Here is a 25,970-nt window from a genome sequence, read left to right as displayed (position 1 = left end):
CCTTGACTTAAACGAGTCAAGTGAGCCCGAACCTGCCTGATCTGCAGCCCCCCTCAGCATCTCCCCGTGGTTCCTGCGGCCTCTGCACTCCAGCCTGACGCGGGGCGTGCAGAGACCGATGGCGAGGGGTGAGACACACGGATAACACAGACACGGGTAACGAGGGGTCTGCGGGACAGGGGCGCACACACCGCTCGCCTCCTCTCACTTGGAAATGCTCATATTGCCCATGAACTGCTGCCTTTGGGGGACTTCAGGGGTAGCCCGAGGGCCCCATAGCCCATGGGGCCCGGCCGGGTGCGGGGGTGTCACTGCGGGGTTATCGCGGGGAGGCAGCGGAAACACCTCCCCTCACAGCCACCCGCCATGCGGCCCTGGGGGCGGGACCTGCGGGCAAGGGCGGGGCTCGTATGCAAATATAGCCGGCGGGGCGGGGAGGAGGCGCATGCGCGCTGCGCGCACGGAGCAGCACGACTTCTTGCACAATGCACCGGGCCCGGCAGCCGCGGGGAGGGGGCGGGGCTTCGCATGTAAATTAGGGCCGGTTTTTGCCGCGCCATTGGAGGAGGGAGAGGAAGGGGCGGGACCGGATATGTAAAGCAGCGAGCCGGCGTAGCGCACGGTGGGGGGCCGGCGGGTCGGAGCGGTCACGCCGGCGGGGCGTGGCCCACATGTAAATCATGCCGGCTCTGGGGGCGTGGCTCGCATGCAAATACGCGCTCGGCCGCTTCCCACCCCCTGCCCGTCAGGCCTGTCCCCGCCGCTTTAAAAGGCGCCGCGCCTGCGCAGAGCGCCGAAACCGGGACTTAGTCTGTTACACAACCGCGCTGCGCTCCCCGCGTCCCGCTCCGCCCGGCGCTCTTCTGCCCGCCGCTCCTCCCGCTCCGCCCGGCCGCCCGCGTCTCCGGCATGAGCGGGGACCAGCTGCACAACGATTCCCAGGTGAGCGCCTCGTGCCCGCCCGCGGGGCGCGCTCCCGGGAGACCCCCGCCGCGGTGCTCGCATCCCCCCGTGCCGGCCCTGGGCTGGCCGCCTCGCCACCCCCCGTAGCCCCAGCGGGGGGACCGTGCCCTGCGGTCGCCCCCGTGCGTCTGGGCAAGCCCTGTCAGCCCAGCCGTCCCCCTGCGGTGGGATGGGGGGCGGTGGGAGCAGGGGACCGCGTGTGACCCCCTGGCTGGGCGGAGGAGGGGAGGGGGGCGGCTGCCGCGCTCCCCCGGCTCGCTCCCCTTTGGGGGGCTCGGGAGGGGTCCCCCCGTGAGCTGTGCGGGGGCCGAGGGGCGCTTCACCCGGTTCCCCCATCACCTTCCGCATCGCGCTGGGCTTTCCTCATTTGGTGTTTAATTCCCCTAAAAAAAGAGGGTGAGGGCGGGCGTGGGGGTCCCCCGGAGCGCCGCGGACCCGGGCGTGCTGACGGTGTGTCCCTGTGTGCTCTCCCCGCAGATCGAGGCGGATTTCCGAGCGAACGGTGAGTGCGGCCCCGGCGCGCCCCTCGCACAGACATGGCGTCCCAGAGACTAAGTCCCGGCTCCGCGCTCACCGGCCCCATTGTTCCCATCGAGCTGCCAAAAGCGCCCCTTTCCCGCCGGGATCGGCCCCCCCCGACCCCCGCCGCCCCGAGTGGGGGCACCGCAGGCCCCCGATCCGAGCCCAGCGGCTCTGCCGGGGTCGCCTTTGGGCCCCGATTCCTCCCTGGAAAGTCGCCTTGTCGACGGTCGGGACTTAGTCTCTGCGCCATTTTCTTTTTCTCTCTCTCTCTCTGTGGCTTTTCTCTCCTTCTCCTCCTCCCCGAGCTGCCGCCGAGCCGCCTCTGCAGAGGCACCGGGCCGCCATCCCCGGCACCAGCCCCTTGTAACCGAGGGTAAAGCAAAGTTTTTAGCTAAAAAAAAAAAAAAAAAAAAAAAATTAAAATCCCAAGTCGCCTTTTTTTTTTTTTTTTTTTTTTTTGATCGCAGGCTCCCTCCCCCCACTGCTCCCCGTCTCTGTTCCTTTGAGGGAATCCCTCCCTTCCCCTAAAATGAAAGGTGATTGCAACATGTTGCTCTTTAAAAGAAGCTGCTGCATCCATTTTAAGATCAGTCTTATTTTCTTCCTTGCTGTTTAAATGATGTGACTTTACCTTGTTAGGTGGGTTTTTTTAAATTAAAATGAAAACCTACTTTTAAAAAACCCAACAGACCATAGTGAAGACAATTCCAGAAAGGTAGAGAGCATCATCACTTCAGGGACTTTGCAAGCTAACTTCATTTTGTTCAGAAACATTTACAGGAGTCTTGTAATTTAATATATATATATACTTATATATAAGTTTTTGTATATGTATATATTTATATATGAATACATATACGTATCTGTCTGTATGTATATTTATGTTCCTGTATATATACAGACATACAATATTATATTTTACAATATTGTAAAACATAACAATATTATAAAACATAACATTATCTGCAGTATTATCTTTGCTAGTTTTTTCTGATAATTTATTCATTTTTATAGGAAGCAAGTTCCTTGCAAGCCTGCTCCATTTGATAGGTATCAAATTTGAGGGCTTAAATAGGGTGAAGGGGAGTTGAGGACATACAACCAACCTTTGTGTGTGTGTGTGCTGCTGTCACTGTTTGGGATGTGTGAGGAGCTCTGAGCTGTCCTCTGGCTGCTGAGGTGGTAGAGGACAAAAAAGGTGGTTGAAAATATGTTTGACTTGTAGTTACACTAATTTTCAGAATGCTTGTCTGGATGATGTCCACGTGCCTGGTTGCTTTGTAGGCTCCTGCATGTAAATATTTACAGATCTACGCTTTCGAGCACCTTTCTTTCTGTCAGTTCGTTGGAATGTGATTGTGTGTGTGCAGCAGGAGCAGACAGTATCAAATACGCAGGTTTTGAACTCTTCGTTTCCATTCTGAATTTATAGCGGGGCTCTATGAATAATTCTTAGCAGTAAAAAAGGGTGCAATGGCTTTCCCAAGAAGTACGGGTGTTACTCTGGAAGTTTATATAGGAATGCTTGTAGCCTTATGCTGGAAAATACTTGCTTCATCTGAGGATCATCTTTATTTAGGGAAAAATACTCCCTGGTAAGCTTTAGTTATTTAGTACTGTTGTACTTAGAGAAAGTGATGTGTATTTGACCTTTCAACTCCATCTTCCAGTGAACCTTTCAGAGAGATTTTTCTCCTCTATTGTGACCATGTGCTTCTTCTAAGAGTTTAGTCATACAGCTCTTAAAACTCCTGTGGTTTTTATTTCTACCATGTGTTGAAGGAATTCAATACAGAATTTCAAAGTAAGACACCTTGATGGAAAAACTGAATTCCTAGTAAATGAAGCACACCCAACAAATCCATAGCAGTGTAGGCATCAGCACCCTTTCCCTCCTATTTTTAGTTATTTGTGGCAGTCATGTAACATCGTTGTCATTGCTCAGGGACCCCTAAACCCCAAAACGCTTTGCAGCACTGGAAGGTACGTGTAACCCTGTTAGTCTTACTAAGGGAATAATGCTGAATGGACAGTGCAGTGACCACCCCGATCTCCCTGAAAACCTCAGCGTGCTCTGAGCCTTGTTCCGTCTGCACAGGAACTCTTTGCACTCGTGCATAGGGAATTGTCACACACAGATGTGAGAACAGTGGTTCTCCTTCAGGCAGAGCGCTGAGGCTCTTGCTCTTATTTTCTTGTTTTGATCCTATTTTGTGGCAAAGATTAGGAGTGGGTGGTAGGAATCGCAAGTGCCAGTTTTTTTCCTGCCCAGATGTTTAGAATTGGTTTGTACTTTGATTATTATCAGGCAGCGCTAAACAGTAGAGCCAAACTCTCCTTTTAGGCCTCCTGCACTTCTCATTTTGGGGGAAGGGAAGTTTTTCTGGGGGCTGGTACTGACTCATTTCAAGTGTTGAGTGTAGCAGCAGTAAACATTTTTGTTAATAAAGAATGTTTTGGGTGACTTTTGGCTAGTGTATCAGTAATAGGACAGCTTAAGCACTTTGAAGCTTCCTGTTGTTATTAATGTTCCTATCTGGGTCAGTGGACACACTACCTCGGGTTGTGGTCACACAAGTTGCTGCAGCTGCAGTAGGTTGGGTGGATCTGCCCATTGCAGGTCACCACGGTGCAGCCCAGTTGTAACTGGGAGCCTGGATCTGGTTACACACCCGTTTCATTGATAGCACGGTAGTGTTGGCTATGAGACGGGGTGCCAGCAGTAAATGTGTTCCTGGCTATTTCTTGCAATTAAATAGCTAGATTACTCTAAGCAAGAGTGTTCTGGGCAAATTCCAACTTGAGTAATTGCATTCCATTTCAATATCCAGGTTGTCCCTCCTGTTTGGCCATAGTGGGTATTTTTTTCACCTTAGTTGTATTTTTAGTATCTGTATGCATTTGAAAGAATTTTCCATGTTCAGTCCTAGCAGTGCCTGTTTGCAGACTGTGCTGAGAGCAGTATTGTGCTGAGCAGCCAGCCTTTTCTGCAAGTAACATCCTTGCAGTCTTCAGCATTCGAAAGGGAAATGGAGTCCAAAACTGTTGTTTCCAACTACAGCTTGGATGCTGAAAATGTCCCCACTTCCACAGATTTGAAGTCTATTGAGTTTTGCCTTTAAGAGCTTTGTTACTCAGGTTGGATTAACAACCTCTTACTACTGAGGACAATGTTGAGACTAAAAGCAATTTATCTTGACTTTCAGCTCTCCCATTGTGTTTGCAGAGTGCAGTAGATAAAAATTACTTTTGTTTGCAAAATAATCAAATTGCATTCCAAAACTACTAAATTCCACTAACTGCTATTAGTGCCTTGGCTGCTCAGCAGCCTGTGATCAGAACTTGTGTAAAATCCAGAACTGCTCAGTGTGGAGACTGAGTACATCACCCCAAGCAGTGCTTTTTGCTTCCAGTTGATTTGGCCAGTAATGTTAAGATGCAATTTGAGGTCAAGTATCGCTGGAGTAACCATTACAGTGCATTAACAGGAGTCAAGTGTGAATTTGTCCAGCATCGCAGAGGTGGCTTCTGGAATTCAAACATGTTTGAAGGAAAGGCTTGCTTTAACAGTGAATATTTTTTGAGGGGAAAAAAACTGAAGCCCTTACTGCTGCAGCATCTTATCAGGAACTGGCAGGTTTTTTATGTTGGCCCAAGCGCTCATGGGGCGTCTGTTTATTTATCAGGCTGGCAACATGAGGGAATGAGCAAGAGGGAAATTCGAATTAAATAACAGGAGTGCTGAACCAAATGGCTTACAAGTTAAGGAATTTCAGCACGTTTTGTGTTTTGCATTAAATTCATGTTTCATGTATGACAGAGCTGTGCAATAAGAGGTGTGGGTGATTTAAATGCGAACAAACTGTAGAGCAACATAGCAGAGATCTTTAGGATTTCTCAGTGGTTGTGAAACAGTCTGTTGGAGACCAGATTTGTGCTTCCTTGCTGCTGCGTTTGCTGGCGCCTTCTGGATGGGTGAGAGTTTTTTGAAGGAGAGCAGGGCCACTTCTGGCATAGGGCTGTGTGTACCTTAGCACTGCTGTTAGAGCCACTGTGCTTAAACAAACTGCACGGATTTAGGAAGCGTGAAGGCACTGCCTGTGCTCTGTGTGTGTGTGACATGTCAGGGAGAAACTGTCTTTTAAGTTCCCTGGGAACATGTCTCAGGAATGCTTTAAATGTCAAACGTTTGGCAAGGGATCCAAAGTACAAAAGGTAATTAATGGTATTTAGGTGCAGATTGATATCTCTGCTGAAAATTTCCTTTGCCTTTTCTGTGATACGTGGAGATGAGAATCCAGAAGAATGTAGCTTGTTCCTTCCTTGCATGGCTCCCTGCCTTCCCTCCAGACTGCAGTGCTGGTGGTGAGCCTGCATTGTGGGAAGTGCTGCCCACAGCCTCAGAACAATGCTTGGGTAGTTTTAAGTCTGCAACCACTTAGTTTGTTTGTTTGTTGGTTTTTTTTCTAATTTCAGAAGTATTTTAAATAAGACGCCAATCTCTGCAGAATTTCTTAATTTTGTTTTTGCGTTGATTTTCAATATGTTCACAGCAATCCCTTGCAGGGCTTGTTAGGGTATGACAGCGTAGCTTCACTGTGGGAATCTTCAGATTGTGATAGGTGACACTACACTCAAGTAAATTTATCATTCATGACACTTCTCAGAAATGTAAATAAACATATTGTTGGTAAGCTGCTCTTCCCTGTCATTTACTACATAAGTTGGTTGCATCTATTTTCCCCAGCAGAAGCCTCAGAAGGGCTTTGCAAAAGACCTTGAGGTCTGTTGTGTTAATTGTTCTGACACATTCAGCATTTAGGTTAAAACTTAATGGGTGTCTGGTGGGAGTGGAGTGTTGAGTGCATTCATTTCTAGGAGCTGGAGCCGACTTCTGTTTTTGTTAAAACTCAGCAGAATTACTTAAATGTGCTGGAAGATGTGTTTCAGGGGTTAATGGCCCATGTGTTTCTTCCTCCTGGCAGGTTTTCTTAAGATGTCTTTCCTTTTACTCCAGTGTTAAGCAGCCTCTGTTATTAATGTGTTATCAGGGCTTCTTTGTTTACTTTGTAAAACATGAAAAATTTTGAACAAGGGGACCAATGCAAAAGTGTGCTTTTTTTACATGGCTTCATGTAAATTAGACACACAGCTCATAAATGTGATCAAGCACACATCAGATTTAATTTCATTTACAACTGTGACTTCAGATATTCGTTAGATAGTTCATTGAATTCCAACCTCTTGAATTGCACTGTCAGCAGAAAATGCAATAATATGTAATTATAGCAAGTACTTAACATCTCATTGACTCAAATTCCTCTGTTAATGATTTCACTGGATTCCTGTTAAAGCAATACCTGCTGAAATAGCACAAGCCACTGCCCTGTTAGAGGGAGGCTCCAGGTCAGATTCTTCCTGGTGTTGTAAATTGCTGCAGTTCTGCTAAAATCAGGAGCATTGACAGTGTATCTGTTTTTTGTTACTGGACTGCCGGGCTGGGCTTTAATGTCACAGTGACTATTTAAGAGAAATACAATTTAACCTAGGAAATCAGTGCAGATTTTTTTTCCTGTGGCTTTTCAAGGTGGGACAGATTCCCTTTCAAGTCCACTTGAGCTGATTGTGCTGATAGTTTCTCATATCCTTGTAGGACATGTAGTCATTCACAAATATTTATTTGTTTGTTAAATTTAATGGATTTTTGGCTTCCAGTTTACAGATTCTGCTCCTGATTTTATAGAAAACCTCATGCTCCAAAACATGGGAGCAAAATCTATTTAGTGTTATGGTTTCTGCTTCTACTTGGGTTTTTGAAGGTCTGTGTCTTAGCTTTCCAAATCTGAGAGAAGATATTCAGTGTAGAAATGAGTGTTTATCACCTTGCTGCCCTGAGACTGTCACTTTTGACAGAGCATATAACACATCTGCCTGTACCTCCTCCCTGCAGGACTCTGTTCTGAGCTGTTCAGCACTGTCAGTGTTTAAATGTGGATCATCTTTAAATTTCAGAATGGTTCCTCTTGGTGAGGGAACAGGAGAAGGGTGTGGGCTTGCTGTGGTTTCAGCAGTGAGTTTGCTGGTGTTCTGCTCCTCTGAAAAAAACAGTAGAAAATAAATTTAAAACCAGTTCACAGCTGCAGTAGGATTACTCTTTTTAAACAGTGATCCCAGTTACTGCTGTCCTTACTCTGCCAGTAGCTGCCTGCTCAGGGAGTTCCTCTGTGTCTGCTCTGGTAGCTTCCACTGTCCATCACTGGTTGAACACTGGAATTACTACAGCGTGGAAGTGCTGTTCCAGGCAGAGCAGAGAGAGCCTTTTCTGCTATTTCCTAGCTCAGCTGAACACGTTGTAGTAGTGGTTTCCCGGTGTGTATGAGACTACAGTATTTTTAGCACAGCGTTTGTTCAAAATGTCCTGGCTGACATAAATGCTAAATAGTTCCAGTGGATTTAATGAGGTTTATAGTAGGAAATATTTTCATCTTGAATGCTTGCATTTTAAAGTAATGATCTTAGTCAACTGCTGTAATATCTTGCGGTGTCACAGTGAGAGTTAGGACATTTGGAAGGTGATGTGAAAAGAAAGGGTGAAGTTAATTTTGGATTCTTGTGACCTGCGTGGTATAAGGAGGATTAAAAAATTGGCTTTGGCTTCAGAAGTATGAGCATACCTGCATATTTTCAAGTGGAAATTTGGTTTCTAAATTTGATTTCTGTTGCTGCTCAGCTGATGAACAAGTGAGAGCTCCAGAGCTGAGAATGAAAGTGGAGAATATGGAGCAGTAGTCAGTCTTCCTGAAATTTGTTCTTTTGTAGCATGTACTTATCACCAATGATTCTCAGACTCCTTTAAGGTAAAATTAGGATTTTTTAAAAAATCGCTGTCTGTGTCAGCAGGAGCAGGGGCAGGAGATAGAGTTTTGTGCCAGTCCTTGCAGCAGACAATCTGCCAGATCCTCCAACACAACTAATGAAGATCAGACTTGATGCTTTTGGAGACGTGGGAGACCTTGGCAATTAGTTCTCTATTAATACTAATGATAGAGATGGAGTTCTGTAATGAGAGAAGATGAGTAGGAGAGGGACAGTGGTTCAAGTAAGAATTGCCTCACAAATTTTCTAGTGTTGTCACAGAGTTCCCGTGATGTTTTCCATCATCTCAAGGCCTATTTCTCTGCTAGCATAAAATCCTTACTGGTGCTTCACCCTGGGGAAGTTCTCCTTCATGGCTGTTGCTTGAATCTCAGCAGCTTCTCTCGAAGGTGGTTGCAGCAGTAGTTCAGTTTGGAAGAATGACTTGCACTGGCAGCTGCTCTGGGTTTGGGATCTGCCCGTTCCCAAAATGAAGGCGTTGCAAGGACTGGCAGCAGTGGGCATGCCTTACTCCTGTCTTGGGACGCTTTGGAGGCAGGGGCTGCGAAGTGTCTGAAATGCTTACCTTGATGGGATGGGGGCAGTGCAGGCTCACTGGAGGCACAGCAGGAAAGTTAAGTGTAGGTGCTTGTCACTCAGCATCAGCAGACAGTGTCTTCTCAAGAAAAACGTCCTGCATCTCCACCTGGAGTACTTAAATCCCTTTCTAAGTTTTGACTTCTGAAATTGAGATGACGGCAGGGTAAAGAGGGACAGCATCAGACTGTTGGGAAATGGTTTTAATTGGAGGCTCCTGTCAGTCTCAAAGAGACAAAAGTTGCTTCCCACAGAGCTTCCGATCAGTAGATGTTTTTGGATTCCTTATCGATATTTTTGACGTGAGTGTATTTGTTCATATTCACAAGCTTGCCATATGCTTTGTGCAGTTGTGAGCTGTGTGGGTGTCCCTGTATGTATTTTTATCTTATACCTTCGTCAGAGAAGGAGCTTTTTAGGGAGTGTTAGCAAGACAATGGCTTCCTTTCCTATCAGTATTGCAGAATGCTGAGCCTCATGGTGCCCACCAAAAGATGGAGATTTTCCTTCATAATTCTGCCCAGCATTGATGTGTTACAGACAGATGGACATTCATGGAATTCAGCTTTGCAGCAGAGTAATTCTGCAGCTGCCTGTATCTTTCCATCACTGGAGAGAGATTGATTTCTGCCTCAGGAAAGCTTGGAGTGTACTTGTAGCTTCACTGAAATATTTTGATCAGTCTATGTAACTCATCTTTGCCTGTGTCCATTAAACACATGTTCCACGGTGGGGATGTGCTTGTGTCCTGGTTTTGGGTGGGATAGAGTTAAGTTTCTTCGTAGTAGCTGGTACAGTGCTGTGCTTTCGGGTTTAGTATGAGAATACTGTTGATAACACACTGATGTTTTAGTTGTTTGGACAGCTAGCTAAGTGCCTGCTCGGTCTCTTCAGCTGCAGTGTACAGCTGACAGTCTCTTTCACACATGCAGCATTCAGCACATAGTGCAGCTTTATTTGGGGGAGAAATACTCTTACATTCTCAATGAAGGCATAGTTCTGGTTCTTCAAGATGTCCATTTTTCTTCCATAACGCTATTTTTCAATGATTTTCTAAAAATAAGACCCTGGCAGCTTTTATTCCTTATTGCTCATTTTGTAATCTCAGTCATTGATTTGCATAGTGTTGCTAATTTTTGCAGCAAGCATCCAGGACCTCAGTAGTTGAGTATTTCACTGTGTTTAAGAATAAAGGATAAGAAAAAATTAAATAGGAGGTCTGGTGTTGAACATGCATAAGCTGCATACAGCTTTTCTGTCTTAAAACCTACTGCTTAGCTGCCCTGAAATAAGTTTTACCAAATGCTTTGGAATTTCTGGAGTGTTGGGCTCATTCTACTACTCAGTGTATGCAGCAGGAAATTGGAAATTGTCTTGTTTCCATCCAAATGTCTTGTCAGTTTGGTGTGGCTAGATGTGTGGTGGTGTCTAAAGGGAATAATTTTAAGAATTTTTAAGAACAATTTTTTTAGACATTGGCCAGAGACGTGGCTTCATAGTTAAAAAGTCAAGAAAATAATTCCTAGGAATGGAGCAATCCCCAAGTGCCGATAGCTTTTTAATTTTTTCTGGCATTTGTCACATACTCTGCTCTGTTGCCTAACACAGCTTCTGACACACGAGAGCATGAACTTGTAGAGTGCTATCCAGAACATTTTTTCTTTCATTTGTCATTTCTATACGCATTTTCAATTGAACAACATTGCAGCAGCTTTTCCTGTGTATGTAACATGGAAGAGATGACCTGTACTTTAGGGCCAGGGCAATGTACTTTAGTTGAACTTTTTATTGATGGCAATATTTTACTACGCAAGGCTTATCCTGGTATTTGAACAAGGGCCAGACTTGTCAAAGCAGCTGCTCCTCTTCCTCTGAGGTTGTACTTTCTTGTTTTGCAGAGATGGCTTAAAAAGACCTTCTAGAAGAGAAGATCCTTCAGTGTTTTTTTCCCCCTTTAAACTACAGTATCTGTTGGAGATTTTTCAGTAGCTGGAGGTAGAGTTGAGAAACGTGGTGATCTTCTAACAAAAAGGCAGAGATTTCTGGAGCTAAGGTTTAAGCACAACTTGGTATTTTTGTGGTCTGTAAAAGCAGAGTTTTAGGAGGAGGAAAGTACAGGTAGTGGCAGCAGGCAGCCACCCTGTTACATAAAGTCTCTTTGGAGACCTGATAACCAGGTGGGAAGGCTGTGTTCCCTCATCTGCTCTGCATCAGATGCAAGTGGATGGAGTTTGTGCTGTCCTTGGGGAGATTAGTAGCTGATAAGTTGGCAATTCTTACTCCAGTGTCTGGTTTGGTGCAGTGCTGCCTTGCCGGCTGTCAGCTTGTCTGGAGTGCTTGGTGCTCTGCTCAGGACATGAGGGTGAAGGGTTGAATGTGAAGAGAGACTCTTTTGAAGCTGAAGGCAGGAAGCACCGGGGAGGGACATTTTGTTACTCATGAGTGCTGTGTCTGGGTTTAAGGTCCTTTGTGCTCTACATTGTTATCTTGTCCTAAGGCCATATTGTTTAAATAGGCAACACAGCAGGGAAAGAGGGAGTACTATGCTCTTCTCGGAGCTGGAGAAACCAGAACATAGTGGGAGTGATTTTTTCCAGCACAGAAATAGATGTAAAGCTGTCTGGCTAGGATTGAGATTTGGTTCCATCTTGGACATTTGCTTCTGACTTTTAATTCCTTCTCCATCTTAAGACTGAGGTGCTTATCAAAGGGCAGCAGAAAAAAAAATTAAAAAGGAGCTTCTGGAGTTTTAGCATATTATTATATGCAAATCTCATCTCAGGAGCTAAGGTGGGCATTTTTTTCTGTGGTACTATATTATTTTACAAATGATACAATACAAATTAGAAGTGTTGTGTGGAGGGTTCTGCAATTAGTGAAATCACTGGATTTGCAGTAGGGAGACAGTGTCTTCCTGGTTTGTGTGCAGGGTTCTGGTATCAGGTACGTCACTCTCTTGCACCATACAGGCCACCTTGCTATGAGTGTCTCCTGACTGGGCCTGGAGCAATAGGAAGAGCAAATTATGTCTTCTCCCAGTTCATGAATGCTGGTGAGTGTGTGTGTAAGATCAGTTTTTGGAAAGATAAAATAGCTGGGATGGGCAGGTACTGGTTTAAACTTGCCTTAGGAAGGCACCTTACAAGTTAGACGAGCACTCTCCAGTTTAATCCCATTTAAGCCTTTTGGGAAACGGGAAGCTGGAGCTCTTTGGAGATCCATGTGAAGGGAATGATTCATTGCAACACAAGCAGCATGTACAAAATGGAGGGATGAAGTAGAGCTAGTGACGTACTCTGAGGTTTGTTCTCTAGAGTTAATGACCACCAGATGGGGAATAAAAGGCGGTCTGCTTTTCTTTTGAGGACCGGGAATGTCATTGAGGCTGTTAAAATGTGCTGTATCTGTGGTAATGCTGCATGTGCACAGCAAACTCTTTGATGTGTGGATCAGAGTTAGCTTTCCTTGCTGATGTTTCCCCTCAACACTTGGGTTTTAGCATGGGTTTTGGCTGAAGATGAGATTCTTGCAATGTGGTTTACAGTGCACCTCAGGGATACAGAGCAAAAGTCTTTGAGTGCTTTCTGCAGTAGAAAAACCGAGGTGCAGGTTGTGTTCCCATGCACAGTGTAAATGGCCAGACACCTAGGGTTCATGTGGACAGAAATGCAAGTTGAGTGAGATGAACTCATAACAGTGACCTTGATTAACTTTTGCAGGGTTGCTCAATCCCTCTGTAGGTGTCATCTCCATCCATCTTTGCAGTAAGCAAGCACTGGCACAAATCAGAGTCTGAATGTCAGTGCTGTTAACTCTGATACTCACAAGTTGTCATCCTAGAAGTGTGTAGGTGTTTGGGTTAGTTTGTCTTGTTCTGTCAGACAGGACATCTCTCCAGCTGTCCAGGATACCTTTGGACGTGAATGTGGAGAACATTTGCATTTTTCAAAAGCCTTTTACACTTTTGCAATCTTCTATCCTCCTGCCTTCTTTCTACTGCAAAACCTGGAAGACTGTCAGAGGAGCCGTCATCTTGTCTGAGTCATGTTATCGTAGCTGTGTATGTCACCTGCACTTCATTAGGGAGCATAAGCAGGCTGTCCTTGAAATACCTGTTTTTATGAGTAGATAGAGTCTTCTAATTTAAAATATGCTGCTCTCTGGATTTTGGTAGCTGTCATAAACAATGTCTTTCTTTTATCATCAAGTGGGCTTATTCAGCATCACCTCTGTCTAAAGGAAGTTGCTTTCTGGGTTTTAGGCTGTTGTAATCGTATAGATATAAAAAGTACAGCTTGGCCCTTGATGCTCTGTGCTTGGCAGCTTTAGTTGTCAGCATGAGGTCTTGGAAGGGCCCAGCTTGCTGTAGTTTTATTTGCCCCACAATTTAAGAATTAAATTACTGGGATAGCCATCTTATTGCCAGCTGAAGCCTCCATCTAGCAATAAGATGGCTATCCCAGTAATTTAATTCTTAAATTGAATCCTGGGCAAAAGGCTGAAGCAGTTGGATTGGCGAGTGCATAATTTTCATGTTTCACAAGTGAGGGTGTAAAGCTGTTGTTCTGGAAGCACTGCTTTCTGTCTAACACATTTTCCCCTTCTTTATTGTCCTGCCCTGTTGTAACTCCTGTCCACTGATGCATAATCGTCAGTTTATGGTTTTGCTCCGCATCACTGTCAAAACATGAGCTTGTCTGTGCACAGCAGAACATGAATTTACATTTGAACCACAGCCTGAGTTTAAATTCTCCTTCTCTGTGTTCATGAATAGGCCTCTCCTGCAACACTCATCCTGGGCAACGTTTGCCTCTTTCAAGAATCTGATGGATTTTTCTTCCAAGCTGCCAGTGTTGTCTTTGCACACCAGCTGAATCTGGTCTGTGTGCACTTGGGCAGGCTGGGTGCCCGGGTGCTGACAGCCAGGGCTACGAGTTCAGCAGGGGCACTGGATCTCCCAGGAGCTGATCTGTGCTTGGGCTGTGCCCATCACTGCTCAGAGTGCTTGGTGAGAATGAGAAACCATGCTGACACCATGGCCACGTTCCTGAGGGATCAGGAGCTTTGCTAAGTCTTTGTGTACTGAAGTTAGGGTGTATTTTTAAATGTTTTCCTTTGTAGGGAATGAAACTCTGGAGCATTGTTTTGTGAAATAAGTCCCCTGTAGCTGTATTTCACAATAACATGAGACAGTGTTCAAAACAGATGTGAGCCTCATTTATTAAGGGCAGAATTAGTTTGGTTTTAATTTAAGTTTTTGTGGTTTTTCTCTCTTTTTGTAAATACCCGATCCATTCACCCTAGCACAGGAGCCTCATGCTCAGATTCTAATTCAGAGTAAAGAAACTTAAATTCCAAAGGGAATTTTTTAATGTGTGATTTTTTTTCCTAAGATGAATTCTTATATTTTTGTGTGCATTAACATTTTAATCTCAGCAGAGCTCTGGAATTAGTCTTTGGCAATTAGCTCCATAGGTAACCAGAGTCAAACATGCCCTGACTTTAATTGTTTTCCCCCAGTACTAAGAAAATTATTTAAAAATTGTTTTAGTACCTAGACTACAAACAAGTATAATGGTAATTTTTATCATAGTAGCTTCAGAGGCCGGACAAGTACGTTTTCCACTGGTTTTAGGTTCAGGAAAGATGTAGTGCTCAGAAGGACTTTCTTCTAAGATCCATGAAATGTTTGAAAGCCCCAGAGTGAATGCAGGTTTGTGTCATTTCTAGGTTTGTCTAGGTCTGTTATTTCTAGTTCTGAAGGTGGTGTCATTTGGTCAGTAAGTGTCAGGGACATTTGTTCAGTTCCTCATCCTGTAAGCTCAGGCTCTCTTAAATCTTCACTGTCTCTTCCCCATCACTGCCAGGTACTCTTACAGTGTGTATATAATACTAGGTGGTGTGGTTAGCACTTTGGTAGCTACAGGTATGCAGTTTCCCAGATCTTGTCATCTGAATGGGTTTAGTTCGATTCAGATTAAATTACTTGGGGAGATTGCACCTTTTGACGTACCAGACTTAGGTTTTCAGGCATCTTTGTACACCAGAAATCAGAAGATGTTTCCTCCCTGTAGGTCACCGCAGTTTTCCTTTGCACTTAATCCACCCAGAATTACCGTTGTACATCAGATCTGCACGTAGTTCATAAAGCACTCTCTTTTATGGAACAAATGCTTGGCTTGACCTTAACTGTAGACTTTTCATAGTAGCAAAGGTAGATTTATTTTTTTTAGCATATCATGCTTCGTATTAGCAAATTATCTCCTTGTTTTACTTGTCTGTGCTTATGGCTTTCACTTAAAAAGGAAAATTGCAGTTTCTGTATCAGGGTAGCTGTCTTACTGTGAAGTGTGACAGGATTGCACTACTTGCCATAGTGACTGTCTGCAGTGACAGAAAGTGTCTTGTTTTTTATTTTGATCTCAAGTAACTCATAATCTAAAGTCTCTTCTTGTGAAAACCTAATGCTGAACAGTTTCTCTGGTCGTAGATCCTTTCTTAAGCAGACACTACTGCACTGCTTTACCTCGTAGAGACACAAACATGTCCTTAGGAAACCAGGTTGAACTTACATTGTGTCCAGCAAATTGGGGTATTTAGTACAGCATCGTGAGAAAATAAGTATTCCTGTTACAAGCTGTTACTTAATTCTCAATTTTAAACCTCTTTCTTCAGGAGTATCTTGCTCTGTTGGAGCAGCTGCTGAGTTTTCAGAGTGGCATGTGTAATTGAGTATCTCGTGTTGTTTGCTAATGGTTATTCACAATTATTCTTTCCTCTGGTATTAGGGCTACTTGTCAAGTAGTTCTTCCCACTTATGGGCCCTGCTTAGTATTACACAAACCATTAATGAAAGCAGAAGACTCCAGGCTTTCACTGTTGGAGCCTTTTTACATCTGATAAGATCAAGTAAAAGGTGATCACAGGTCGCAGTTGTGACCACAGGAAAAAGAGCAAATTTTCCCTGGAGAGTGGAGTACAGGAAATAAGAGAATTGCTAGTTCAAAAATAATTTGGTACACTTTAAAACTTGCAGAATAACGTTGCTGAAATGCTTGGAAACTCAAACAGATTAGATATATTCGGGTATTGCAGTTTCAGAAGCTGCTGGGGCTGCTGTGCACTCCTGGGTAAAGCTGAACTTGCTCAGAGGAGAGTGAGCCTGGCTCTCTGCTGGATACCTGAATAGTGCTCTCACTCCCAGATGTGGTTTTGTCTAGCACAGGCTTGAAATACTTGGGAGATCAGGATAGGAGGGAATGGTGCAGCTGCTGCTCTGGGCTCTTTGTGTAAGAGCAACTGCTAAATCAGCTGGAGTGCCTGCAGCTTCCACACTGGTATTAGTCTTTCATGTAAAATTGGTAATAAATTTTAATAGATGTATTGATCTAATTTTGACTCTTGTGAGAATTATAATAACTTTTTAAAAATGGTCTCAACATATATAAAACTGGCAGCCAAGAAACTTAAAAATATTTCATAGCATTACAGCTGAATCATTCAGGAATAAATTATGAGATTGTAAATAGTCTTAGATGTTCATCTTGTTTCCTTTGCCTATTTCTGCTGTCAAGTAATCAAATGGAAATAAATATTTCCTAATGCACTGAAATATATAATACCCCTGAAAATAAGATGTGTAACTTGGGTTTCTCACTTTAGGTTATATTAAAGAAAGAAAAATAACAGAGCCTTGAATCTTTATGGTCACTTCTGTAGTGCTCATAGTTTTTCAAGCATGTTTTTACTCCTCTCACCAGTCAACATTTTAAAAATAGCAGGTTCCATATTCAGAAAACTGAAAAGTAGACAATGTGGTTATGTTGCAGTAGCTGTAAAGCAGATCTGATATGATGGGAGCCTTTAGCTAAACACTTAGAGTTTGAAATGTAGTGATGAATGAACTTTTGATGACACTCTGCACCTGCAACCTATTTCCTTTGATTTAAACAGCTCATTTAGTGACTGTGGTAGTGGAGGGCGTTTGAAAGCTAAAAAGAAAAAGCTGTTTCCACACCTTGTTATTTCTGCATAGGTAAAGAAAAGACTGCTCTTCTAAATTGAGGCACAGGGTAACCAGAATTGATTCAGTCCTGGTTTTGAGGACTATGCTTGCTTTCTTTTAGATAGGAAATAAATTACATTTACTCCCCTTCATGTCTTATTCAAGGCAGATTTGAGTTTTTCATAGGGTGGAATCTGAAAATGTTGGCTGTGTGTTCCATGAAGGGATGCCAGCTATCAGTTTAAAAAAAAAATAAAAAACAGCAAACAAAACCCAACCAAAAGCTCACCAAACCGATAATATATTGCATAGAGTTTTTTTAATTGAAGAAGTTAGGAGTGCATCGTGCATAATAATATAACCACAGCCTTTTATCCTGTGTCAATAGGTTATGTTTTATATTCAGATATTTGTAATGGTGTGATGTAACAGTTGTCAATTAGTGAGATTTGGCATGGATTTAACATAATAAACAGATTACAGCTGCATGAAGAGATGAAAATCAGTGCCTTAAAGTAACATTTTGTAAATTGAAGACTTCCAGTGGAATTTAGTTCACCGTATCTAGGAGCTGCACTTACTGAAATATTGCAATCATAGTCTTACTTTAAAACTACTGACTCCTACACTGCTCTGCTGATCCTTCTTTCTGCATCCTCTTTCCCTTCCTTCAGAAGACTTAGGAGTACAAAAGTGCAGAAATCTCGACTGTCATTAAACATTTACCTTTTGTTTACTTTCTTGTGTGTTTTAGTGGAATCAAGATTTCTTCTTGTATGCTAATTGTGGTAAAATCCCCTTAAGGCAGGGGAATTGCATTCCCTCCCTTGACTTGAGAATGGGACTTGTGGCAAGGCAGACTAATAAAATGCTTCTAGACACTCTTGGAATTGGCCTCTTGTGGGTGAGTGATCAATTAATTCACCCACAATAGGGACAGAGTGAAATCTGTCTGTATCCATCCAGTGCAGCCCTGCACTTTAAAGGAATCATTGTAGATACGAGCAAAAAAAATTCCAAAACAAAACCCAACCAAAAAACCGTCTGGGTTCAGTGTGGGAGTTGTTCCTACAGTGAGGGACCAGCTCAAGTGTAATAAAAATAAGTTCTCAGTCTTCTGAAACATAATTCTAAGTCTTTGGCCATGCTACCCCATCAGTTCAGCTTAATAGGAATAATGTTAAATAAATAGTAAGAGAATAATCTGACTCCAGTGCAGAAAGCAGTGGTATTGCTTGGTAAAGGTGATTTACAGCTTCTACCAGCACTTTTTTTGTCTTGTGCATTCAATTTAAACTCTCAAACCGAGCACTGTAGAGGCTTGTTCCCAAGGGTGCTGCCCCTTAAGTCTTTCCTCCCTACAGCTAGCAGGAGACCAGCACTGGCCAAAGCCACACGGAGTTGTTAAGGGATGGTTAATAAAGGGCTTTGAGCAAATCCCATTAGAGCCTCTCCCTGAGGACGCTGAGCATGTACCACTCCCATGTGTATAAACTGTGTGATCCTGGCTGCTGACACAGGCTGGGCATCGGCTGCTGCAGGAGAGGCAGTTCAGTGTGACTGCTTTTTTTCCCTCCCGATTTGTTAAATTTTTCCTTGGGGGGAGCCCTTGTTCTGGATTAAACCCAGGACAGTCACACACAGCCCTGTCCTTGTGTGGTGTTGGTGTGAATACGGGCTCTGTGTGATCTGCTCTTGGGACATCACTCTTGTGCTAAGAAGGTGTCAGGCTTTCAGGTACTCCTTAAAAAAACCTTATTTTCCATGAATCCAAGTACAGTAGTGACTTACACAGCCAGCAAAAGAAAATGTTTTTTTAGCTGACATCATCGCAGGGTAATTACTCCTGACAACACAGCAGTTTTCTTGTAATCTACTGCAGTTTTTAAACTTACACTCCAAAATAATATCAACCTATTTTTTAAATACGGCTGAAGTCTCTGCTACCATCTGTAAAGACTAGGATTTGTGGTTGTTTATCCCTGTTTTCTCCTGGTTCACCTTGTAAGTTTGCATGCAGTAATCAGCTGTTGCCTTTGCATCACAAATTGTGCTGTTTGCACCTTTCCAGTCTAATGATGGTATAAAGAGCATTTGGAGGCGGAAAGAGCTTGTGCTGGGGGCACTGACTCAGTCTGCGGATGCTGTACAGAACATGAAGTTCTCTTGTCTGCAGTGCGAAGTTGTGACAGATTGCACCAAAAAATTCTCTTTGCTCTTGACCCAGTCTATTGAAGGAACTCTCAGGGCTGTTCCCAGGGCAATTCTTTGCCAAAAATCTCCCGAAGGTGATTGAGCCCTCGCCTACCTGTGTGTGTGATGAGGCAGCAGCACTGTCACTGCCTGCCGAGCTGGAGGTCTGGGCTTGGTTCTTGTGCTGCACCTGAGCACTGGCTCAGGTTCTTCGAGCTTGGAAGCAACCAAAGAGTTAAATGTATGTGCACTTGGTGTTTCAGTCCACCTGGCTTGCATATCCTTCCTGAGAAGGGGCTAATGAAAAGTAATGTGTTGTCCCCAAAATTCCGAAGCCCAAATGGTTTGCCGAGAGCTCCTAAAGGAAAAGATTCCTGCAAACCAGAAAAATAAGGGTTAATAAAATGAGGGGTTTGCTTTAGATAATGTTGAAGTAAGGGATAGGTTATCTCCTGCAGTCCATGATATCTCTGAAGTCTAAACAGGGTTGTAAATGTTGGGATTGCCCTGTTTGCTTTCTGCCCTGGTTCTCCAGAGGCGAGTGCCCCTGGTTCTTTCTCCTCAGCGACTCGTGGGTGACCCTGGCCAGTTTTTTTTGTCTCTGTCTCGGACATCCATCCCTCGGTGCCGTGGGTACATCCCTCCCTTTGTCTCTTCCTGAGAAAAGATTTTGTGTGACAGCACCGCATGACAGTTCGTGCACTAAGCTGTGGATCTGTGCTAAAGGTTGGTTTCCTTCTCACTGTGAAAATAGGATTAGTCCCCCTTGCATTATCTATTTGAATGCCCTGAAATTTTACCTTCTTTCATAATTTTAAGTTAGTTTTACACCCCTGGATGCCAGATTGGTTTGTGACCAGTTGTCCAGGCGTTCCCGGTGAGTCTGTCCTGCCGTGCTGGTTTTGTTAACTGTGTTTTGTGCAATAGGGAACAAGCGGGAGAGAATTTGGAAAAGCCTGAGATTAGATGGTGTAGTAAAAGTTTTTAGTAGATAGTGGTAGTTTAGTAGTGGTTTTTTAGAATATCTAAAATCCACAAGGAACCTGCTTTTAAAACTACTTTATCAAAGCTTTTTCCCCCTCCATTCGATTTGTAACAGCTGTTTGTGCTCAGCCACAGTCACTTCATGTACCTCTAAGTCCTTCAGGATCCAAATCCTGTATATTTGTGTATTAGCAAATGGGAGTGCAGATGGGGCTACAATAAGTGTAAGGCTTTTGAAATGTCAGAGGTAACTACTATCAAACTTGTTTCCCCTAGATCTGCTCTTGCCCTTCAGATCCCACTCTCGGTCTCATCCCAGCCTCCTGATGTGCAGGAGTGTGGGCTATACCTGTTAAATTTTGATGCAAAAGTGTGTCTTAGTTTTGCTCCTTTTTAAAAGATGGATGTGCAGTGCAGAACTTTGTTTATTCATGTGGTTGTAGACTCATAAAGCAGTAGGAAAAAATTGCTGAAACCATTTCTACCCCAGTAAGGGAAGGCATGGAACTCTAGTTCTGAATGGAGGAGGCAATGGAAAATAAGTACTTCCACTCATAACAGCGTAGCCTTATAAGAGTAAATATCACTAGGGACAAGAATGGGTTTGCTCTTGGTTCCTTAGGAGACTACTCTGGACTCTCCTCTCCCTCTTGATGCCAGCACAGCAGCATTTTAAGCTGTTCACTGACGCCGGTCATTTCCCTGAAGTTTTAATTTGCTATTCTGTTTTATTCTGCTTTGTTAGTGGAAACATACTAATGGGTTTCAGTCTCTGACTCTTATATATACAATTACAGGAGAATGTTTTACATCTTGGGAATCCCTGGAAACACATGTTTCTGTTCACATGGAACTTTTTTGGTTTTGAATGCAAATAATGGATTGAAACTTCATTGTTTTCTCTCGGTCGGGAACCCTTTGGCATGTGTAAGAAGCAGCTATTAATTCAGCCTTTCTGTACTGATCAAGCATGTATTTTCATGCTTTATAAGGCTTCCTTGGACTTGTTCTTTGTGTAATACTGTCTACTGCAATTTAACTTGCAGTGATTTTATGCATTTGTTGCAACAGCTAAGATCTGCTGTGGAATGGGCATATGTGAACATGCCACCTCATTGAGGAGAGGCCATGTAGAAGGTGCTGACAAGTCATTAAACTTGCTGCTTCTGTCTACAGCATTAGTTGTTTTGTTGCAAGATGCCTGTAGTGTAGCAGTTTCTTAAAGTCAGCATCCCTGTATGCCACACAGCTATTTCAATTACTTAAGTATTAATTACCCACAGAGTATTAGCTACTTCCCCAGCAGGTGAAAAAATGAGGTGCACAGAAAATAAGCAATTAATCCAGTGTGACTGAAAAAAAAACTTGAAGAAGGGTTCAAAACATGTGCACTAAGAGTGTCTGTCCTCTTTCTGAAGAGGCTCTTAAAGCACGTCTTGCTTTGCCTCCCGAGCCTCTGCAGTCTGGGTGAGATTGATGAAATGCCAGCAGTGACATTTGCTTCAGGTTAACTCCATCTCCCAGAGGCTCCAGTCACACAAGATAGGAGTGATCAGTCAGGTTTTCTTTCTGGCATCCTTAATGTCTTCCTGATAAGCTTTTAATATTTGGGGTATGGACAACAGTACATGCCAGCTTGACCTGTCCTGTGGCCACCATGTGCTGTCCCTGTTAGCAGTGCTGTCAGGTTGTTTTACCTCCCTTAGACTGAAGTTGTCCTGAGGTTTCAGTGGAACACATGGTGTGTTGATCTTTTGAAAACTTCGTGTTTTAAACAAGCTGTGTAATATTCTTGCTTGCATACTAAAACTGGAGCATAGAGGAACTTCTTGATAAGTTGGTGGAGCTGTTCTAAAGGACTGAGAGTGGTTCTCTATCCACCTGTCTCTAGTCACCTGTGAAGATTCATCATCAAGTCATTCCATTGGTTTCTTCTTTTCCCTCTATTCATAAGGAAGTAATACTGGGCTTTCAAATGACAAGACTAATGAAGAATGCAGTATCTAAGGGGTCTGTCTTGTTCTGAAGCCAAGTTTCCCAGAAGCCAAGTTTTCCGGTCCTTTTAAGGGAAAAGACATCATATCTGTCTGGCCCTGGAGTATCTTTTGCCTCAAGTAACTGCTAAAGTGTGGAGAGGGGTTCTGAGGTCATTGGTTTTACTCTGTTTCTATCAAAAGTACTAAGTTTTCAAGCTTTGGCAGAACTGGCTACAATGTGGTGCAGTCAATTCTGGCTCAGCCCAAACCAGGTTCTGTCTAGAGTCAATGTAGTCTGGGAAATGAATAGACTCAAATCTATTCAGTTGTGCTGCATTTCTTCATTTGAGCCCTTAGAAAAAGGAAGAATGCTCTCTGGTGGAGTTTTAGTAATAAAGTTCCTGCCCTAGAAAGGAAAAACTCTTGAGTTGTTCTGCTGTACTTCTCCAGGCTCCCTGAGTTTCCACAACTTTTTTTCCTTCTATTTCTTCTAAGATTGGAAAATAAATGACTGCAGATCTAAACTTCGTGGTGAAGAGCCACACTGTGTATTCCACTTGTGCTTAGTCACAGTTAGTTTAGTTGTTTTGCAGTAAACTATAAAACTCAGATTTAATCTGATTTATCTGATTTGTGGAGGGAAACAGTGAAGTGTTGAAGTGTCAGCATCCCTGAACTGCTGCACCTGACCCAGCAAGGCACCTGAAGTGAAATAAGCTTGTGATAGCACAGTAACTTATTTCATTTAAATTTGACTTCAAGAAGGATTTTAAGGATTTAGATTTCTGAAGCACTGTAGATTGTGGAGGCATCTTTATAAACACTGGTAAAAGGTTTTGTATCAAGTTGCTTTTGGAATGGGTGTCTTTGCCATTAAGTATGGCATTATGAAATGAGGAAGCAGAAGCAAGGCACTCTTGCTTCATTATCATTGTAATTTCTTTCCTTTTTTGACTGAAAACCCAGATTCTACTTCTGCTATTGAATTTCAGGCTTGGGTTATGGGAGACTCAAGTGGTGGTTTCACTGTTTCAGTCACTCTCATTTCAGTATTCCAAATGTTTTGCACTGAGTTATTGCAGAAATAAACCAGCGCAGCAAACAGACCTGCAATACTTTCTCAGGGTAAATGTTTTATGTGGATTCTGCAGTTGTGTAAATAGGGCTGGTAAGTGACATATCCAGTTTCACTTGGGAAGTTTATTTTAGATTATGGTTTTCTACTCCACTGTATCATCCACAATACCATCATCTCTCTGAACAATGCCTTCTGGGTATGGTTTTCTACTCTTGACACGTGTAGCTGTGTAGAGAGCTTTTCCACTTTCTGTAGCTTTCATATGTACACTTTTGGTTTTCTTTATCTGCCTGACTTTATTGGGAAAGGTGTTGTCTCCCTACCTAGATGCAGTTCTGTTTTCTGCCCAGGAGCTTCGCTTCTCTCTTTCCTGAGCTACAGCAATGTCAATCCATTTAAATAAATTCCAGAAATGCTGTTTAATTGATTAATGGAATGCCATGACCATCATGTGACTTCCTCTAACTGGAATACAAATATTTTAGAAAAGTTTAGACCTCTTCCAGATTACTCAGGTGGGTTTAAAATTGTTAAATAAAACACATAAAGTCAGATGATTTGTTCAGAGTTAAAACCTGTTTAAGAGTGAGGGTCCCAGTGCTTCTGACCATGCCACGTTCACCTTATGGTTTTTCTGAGTTACACAGGACCTGCAAATAGGATTTTTTTAACTCTGCACCACGTTTGCTTTCTCAGGCAAGATTTATAAATTGACCAGCACCTCACAGAGTGACCTTTACACGTGGGGATTACATTGCCTGTTTAGGTAATGTACTATAACCCTGTCACTATCTGTGTTAAAGATCTTGGATAATGACTGAATGTTACACTCTTTCTACTGGCTGGTATCTGTGTATTGTAAAAGTTAGTGCAACACTAGACCATTCTGGTCTGATGCCAAGGGCAAAAGTATGTGTTCTTTGCCAGGAACGTGAATAATATTTAAGACACCTTGGACTACATTCACATGTTTGAGCACTTGTAACCCTTCCTGGCATCATTTCATCAACTAAACTGTTGTAATTTTAATAGTTGTCTTTATATACAAAATGTAAGAAATTGAGACTCTGAAAGTAATATGATTTGACAAAATAAATGGGAAAAAAACCTTGGAAATATGAAGTCTTTTTCTGATAATCTGCATTTTAGGATGAATGTGTAAAAGGAGAGCCTGTGGGGGAGGGAAAAATCAGTAAAATTGTTTCATTTAGGCAATAATAAAGAGACTTTGAGCTTTCCTTACTGTTGCATCACAGCCAGGGAGAAGAATTCAGCCTGACTAGTAAAGAGACTGCTGTGGAGTGCATGGCCTGACATGAAGGTTGTGTTCCAGCTGAGAAGGGTCTGACCATTTCTCCAGTGACAGGAAGTTTTTGAACTTGACCAGCTTTTGAACCTAATCCAGTGTTAGAGTTACCTCACTTTCAGCTGCATAATTTAGCAGTGGAACTGGAGAAGTCTTTTTTAGGACTCTCTTCTCCTTTCCAGAGAGGCTGAAAAGACTCTGCTGGTTTCATCTCTGCCAATAGCAAAGGGTTTCTTGCTCATGCTTCAAGTTAAGTACAAGAGAGAGCCCTGTGCTCATATACACCAGTGATCCTGAAAGCCTTGAGAGCTTGTTTGCTTCTCCTGTAACACACAACTAACACTGAGGCATTGGATTGAACTCAGGGCAGAAATCTCAGCCACTCATCTGAAGCAGAAGTGTTAGTGGAAAAACAAAAAGTTAAAAATGTTGGTAACAAGATGGATTTTTCATGCTGTGTCCTCAGATTTTGGGTGCAGATTGTGATGCCAAGAATCCAGAAAGCTTAAATCACCTTTCTGGACGTCAGTGTAGAGAAGTATTGAGATGATGCTTCAAACTGATTAAACTCAAGCATACTCAGCATTAGAAGTATTTCTAGCAAAAGGAAAAGACATTGGGATGTTTCTGGAACCAGAAGGAAAACACAAAAAAGTCTAAAGAATCTAATAAGACATTTTAAAGAACAAAGGAACCTCTGTGTAAGCAGGTTAATGAGCTATTCAAATTGTCTCCCCACAAAAACTTAGAAGAAGGTGAAAAGAAAGACAAAGCAAATCTGAAAGGCTAATATTTATCTGGAAAAGCTACTGTTGACCAGAAATTGAGGTTACCAGGTGTTAATTTGCTGGCTACCTCACTTAATTGGGGAAAAATTAGAAGGAACCAGATTGTGCTCACACCTTTTTTCTCAGTTCTTTAAAAAAAAATTCTAGTGCAAAATGATGGAAGAGAAATAAAAGTGGGTGGTGGGAGTGGGATAAAATGGCATCTGTAGCATCCTGTATCATGTGCCAACACTACTCTCCTGACAGCTGTACTAATTGGACATACAAGAGCTTACGCCCCTCTCAGATTTCAGTAGTTTATTAGAAAAGTTGCTGTCAAAACTGAAATATTAATGTAGGAAGTAGCCCGACTTCCCTTGATTGTGACATGTAAGTAGTATTTTGGAAGGTGCACAGAGACAGGTGTTCAGAAGTGTTTCTGAGGCAAATGAATTTGGCTCATGAATTAAAACATCACAGTCCCACATAATTGTTTTGTCACCAGACTAATTAAGCCAAGGGTTGTCCTTGTTGTGAAAGGGGACTGCTCACCTCTGCCATCTGTAGGGACAAGAGCCTGCTGGAAGAGGCTTCCTTTGCCTTCATCCCTGTTCTTGCCGTGCTGCAGTTGGAGATGTCTGACCTTTTACAGCTCCGTTCCTGGATAAAGAGTAAAACTTCCCTGTTCCAGGCAGACATGTATACAAGTGTTGCAAATAGGGTT

At 43.1% G+C, this 25,970-nt stretch overlaps 1 protein-coding gene across 1 annotated transcript in view; it reads left to right on the top strand.

The window, feature by feature from the left end:
- Positions 1–800: 800 nt before the first annotated feature.
- Positions 801–25,970, top strand: part of TOP1 (DNA topoisomerase I) — a 66,309-nt gene continuing 41,139 nt past the window's right edge. Inside the window, exons 1-2 of the mRNA XM_014884016.2 lie at positions 801–942; positions 1,441–1,465. Coding sequence (XP_014739502.1) covers positions 910–942; positions 1,441–1,465 — 58 coding nt within the window. The 5' untranslated portion in view covers positions 801–909. The remainder of the gene's footprint in view (positions 943–1,440; positions 1,466–25,970) is intronic.

This window comes from Sturnus vulgaris, chromosome 17 (genome assembly GCF_052056855.1).
Source record: "Sturnus vulgaris isolate bStuVul1 chromosome 17, bStuVul1.hap1, whole genome shotgun sequence".
Taxonomy (NCBI): domain Eukaryota; kingdom Metazoa; phylum Chordata; class Aves; order Passeriformes; family Sturnidae; genus Sturnus; species Sturnus vulgaris.
The sequence above is the reverse complement of the archived record's forward strand: the minus strand, read 5'-3'. Positions and strand labels throughout refer to the sequence as shown.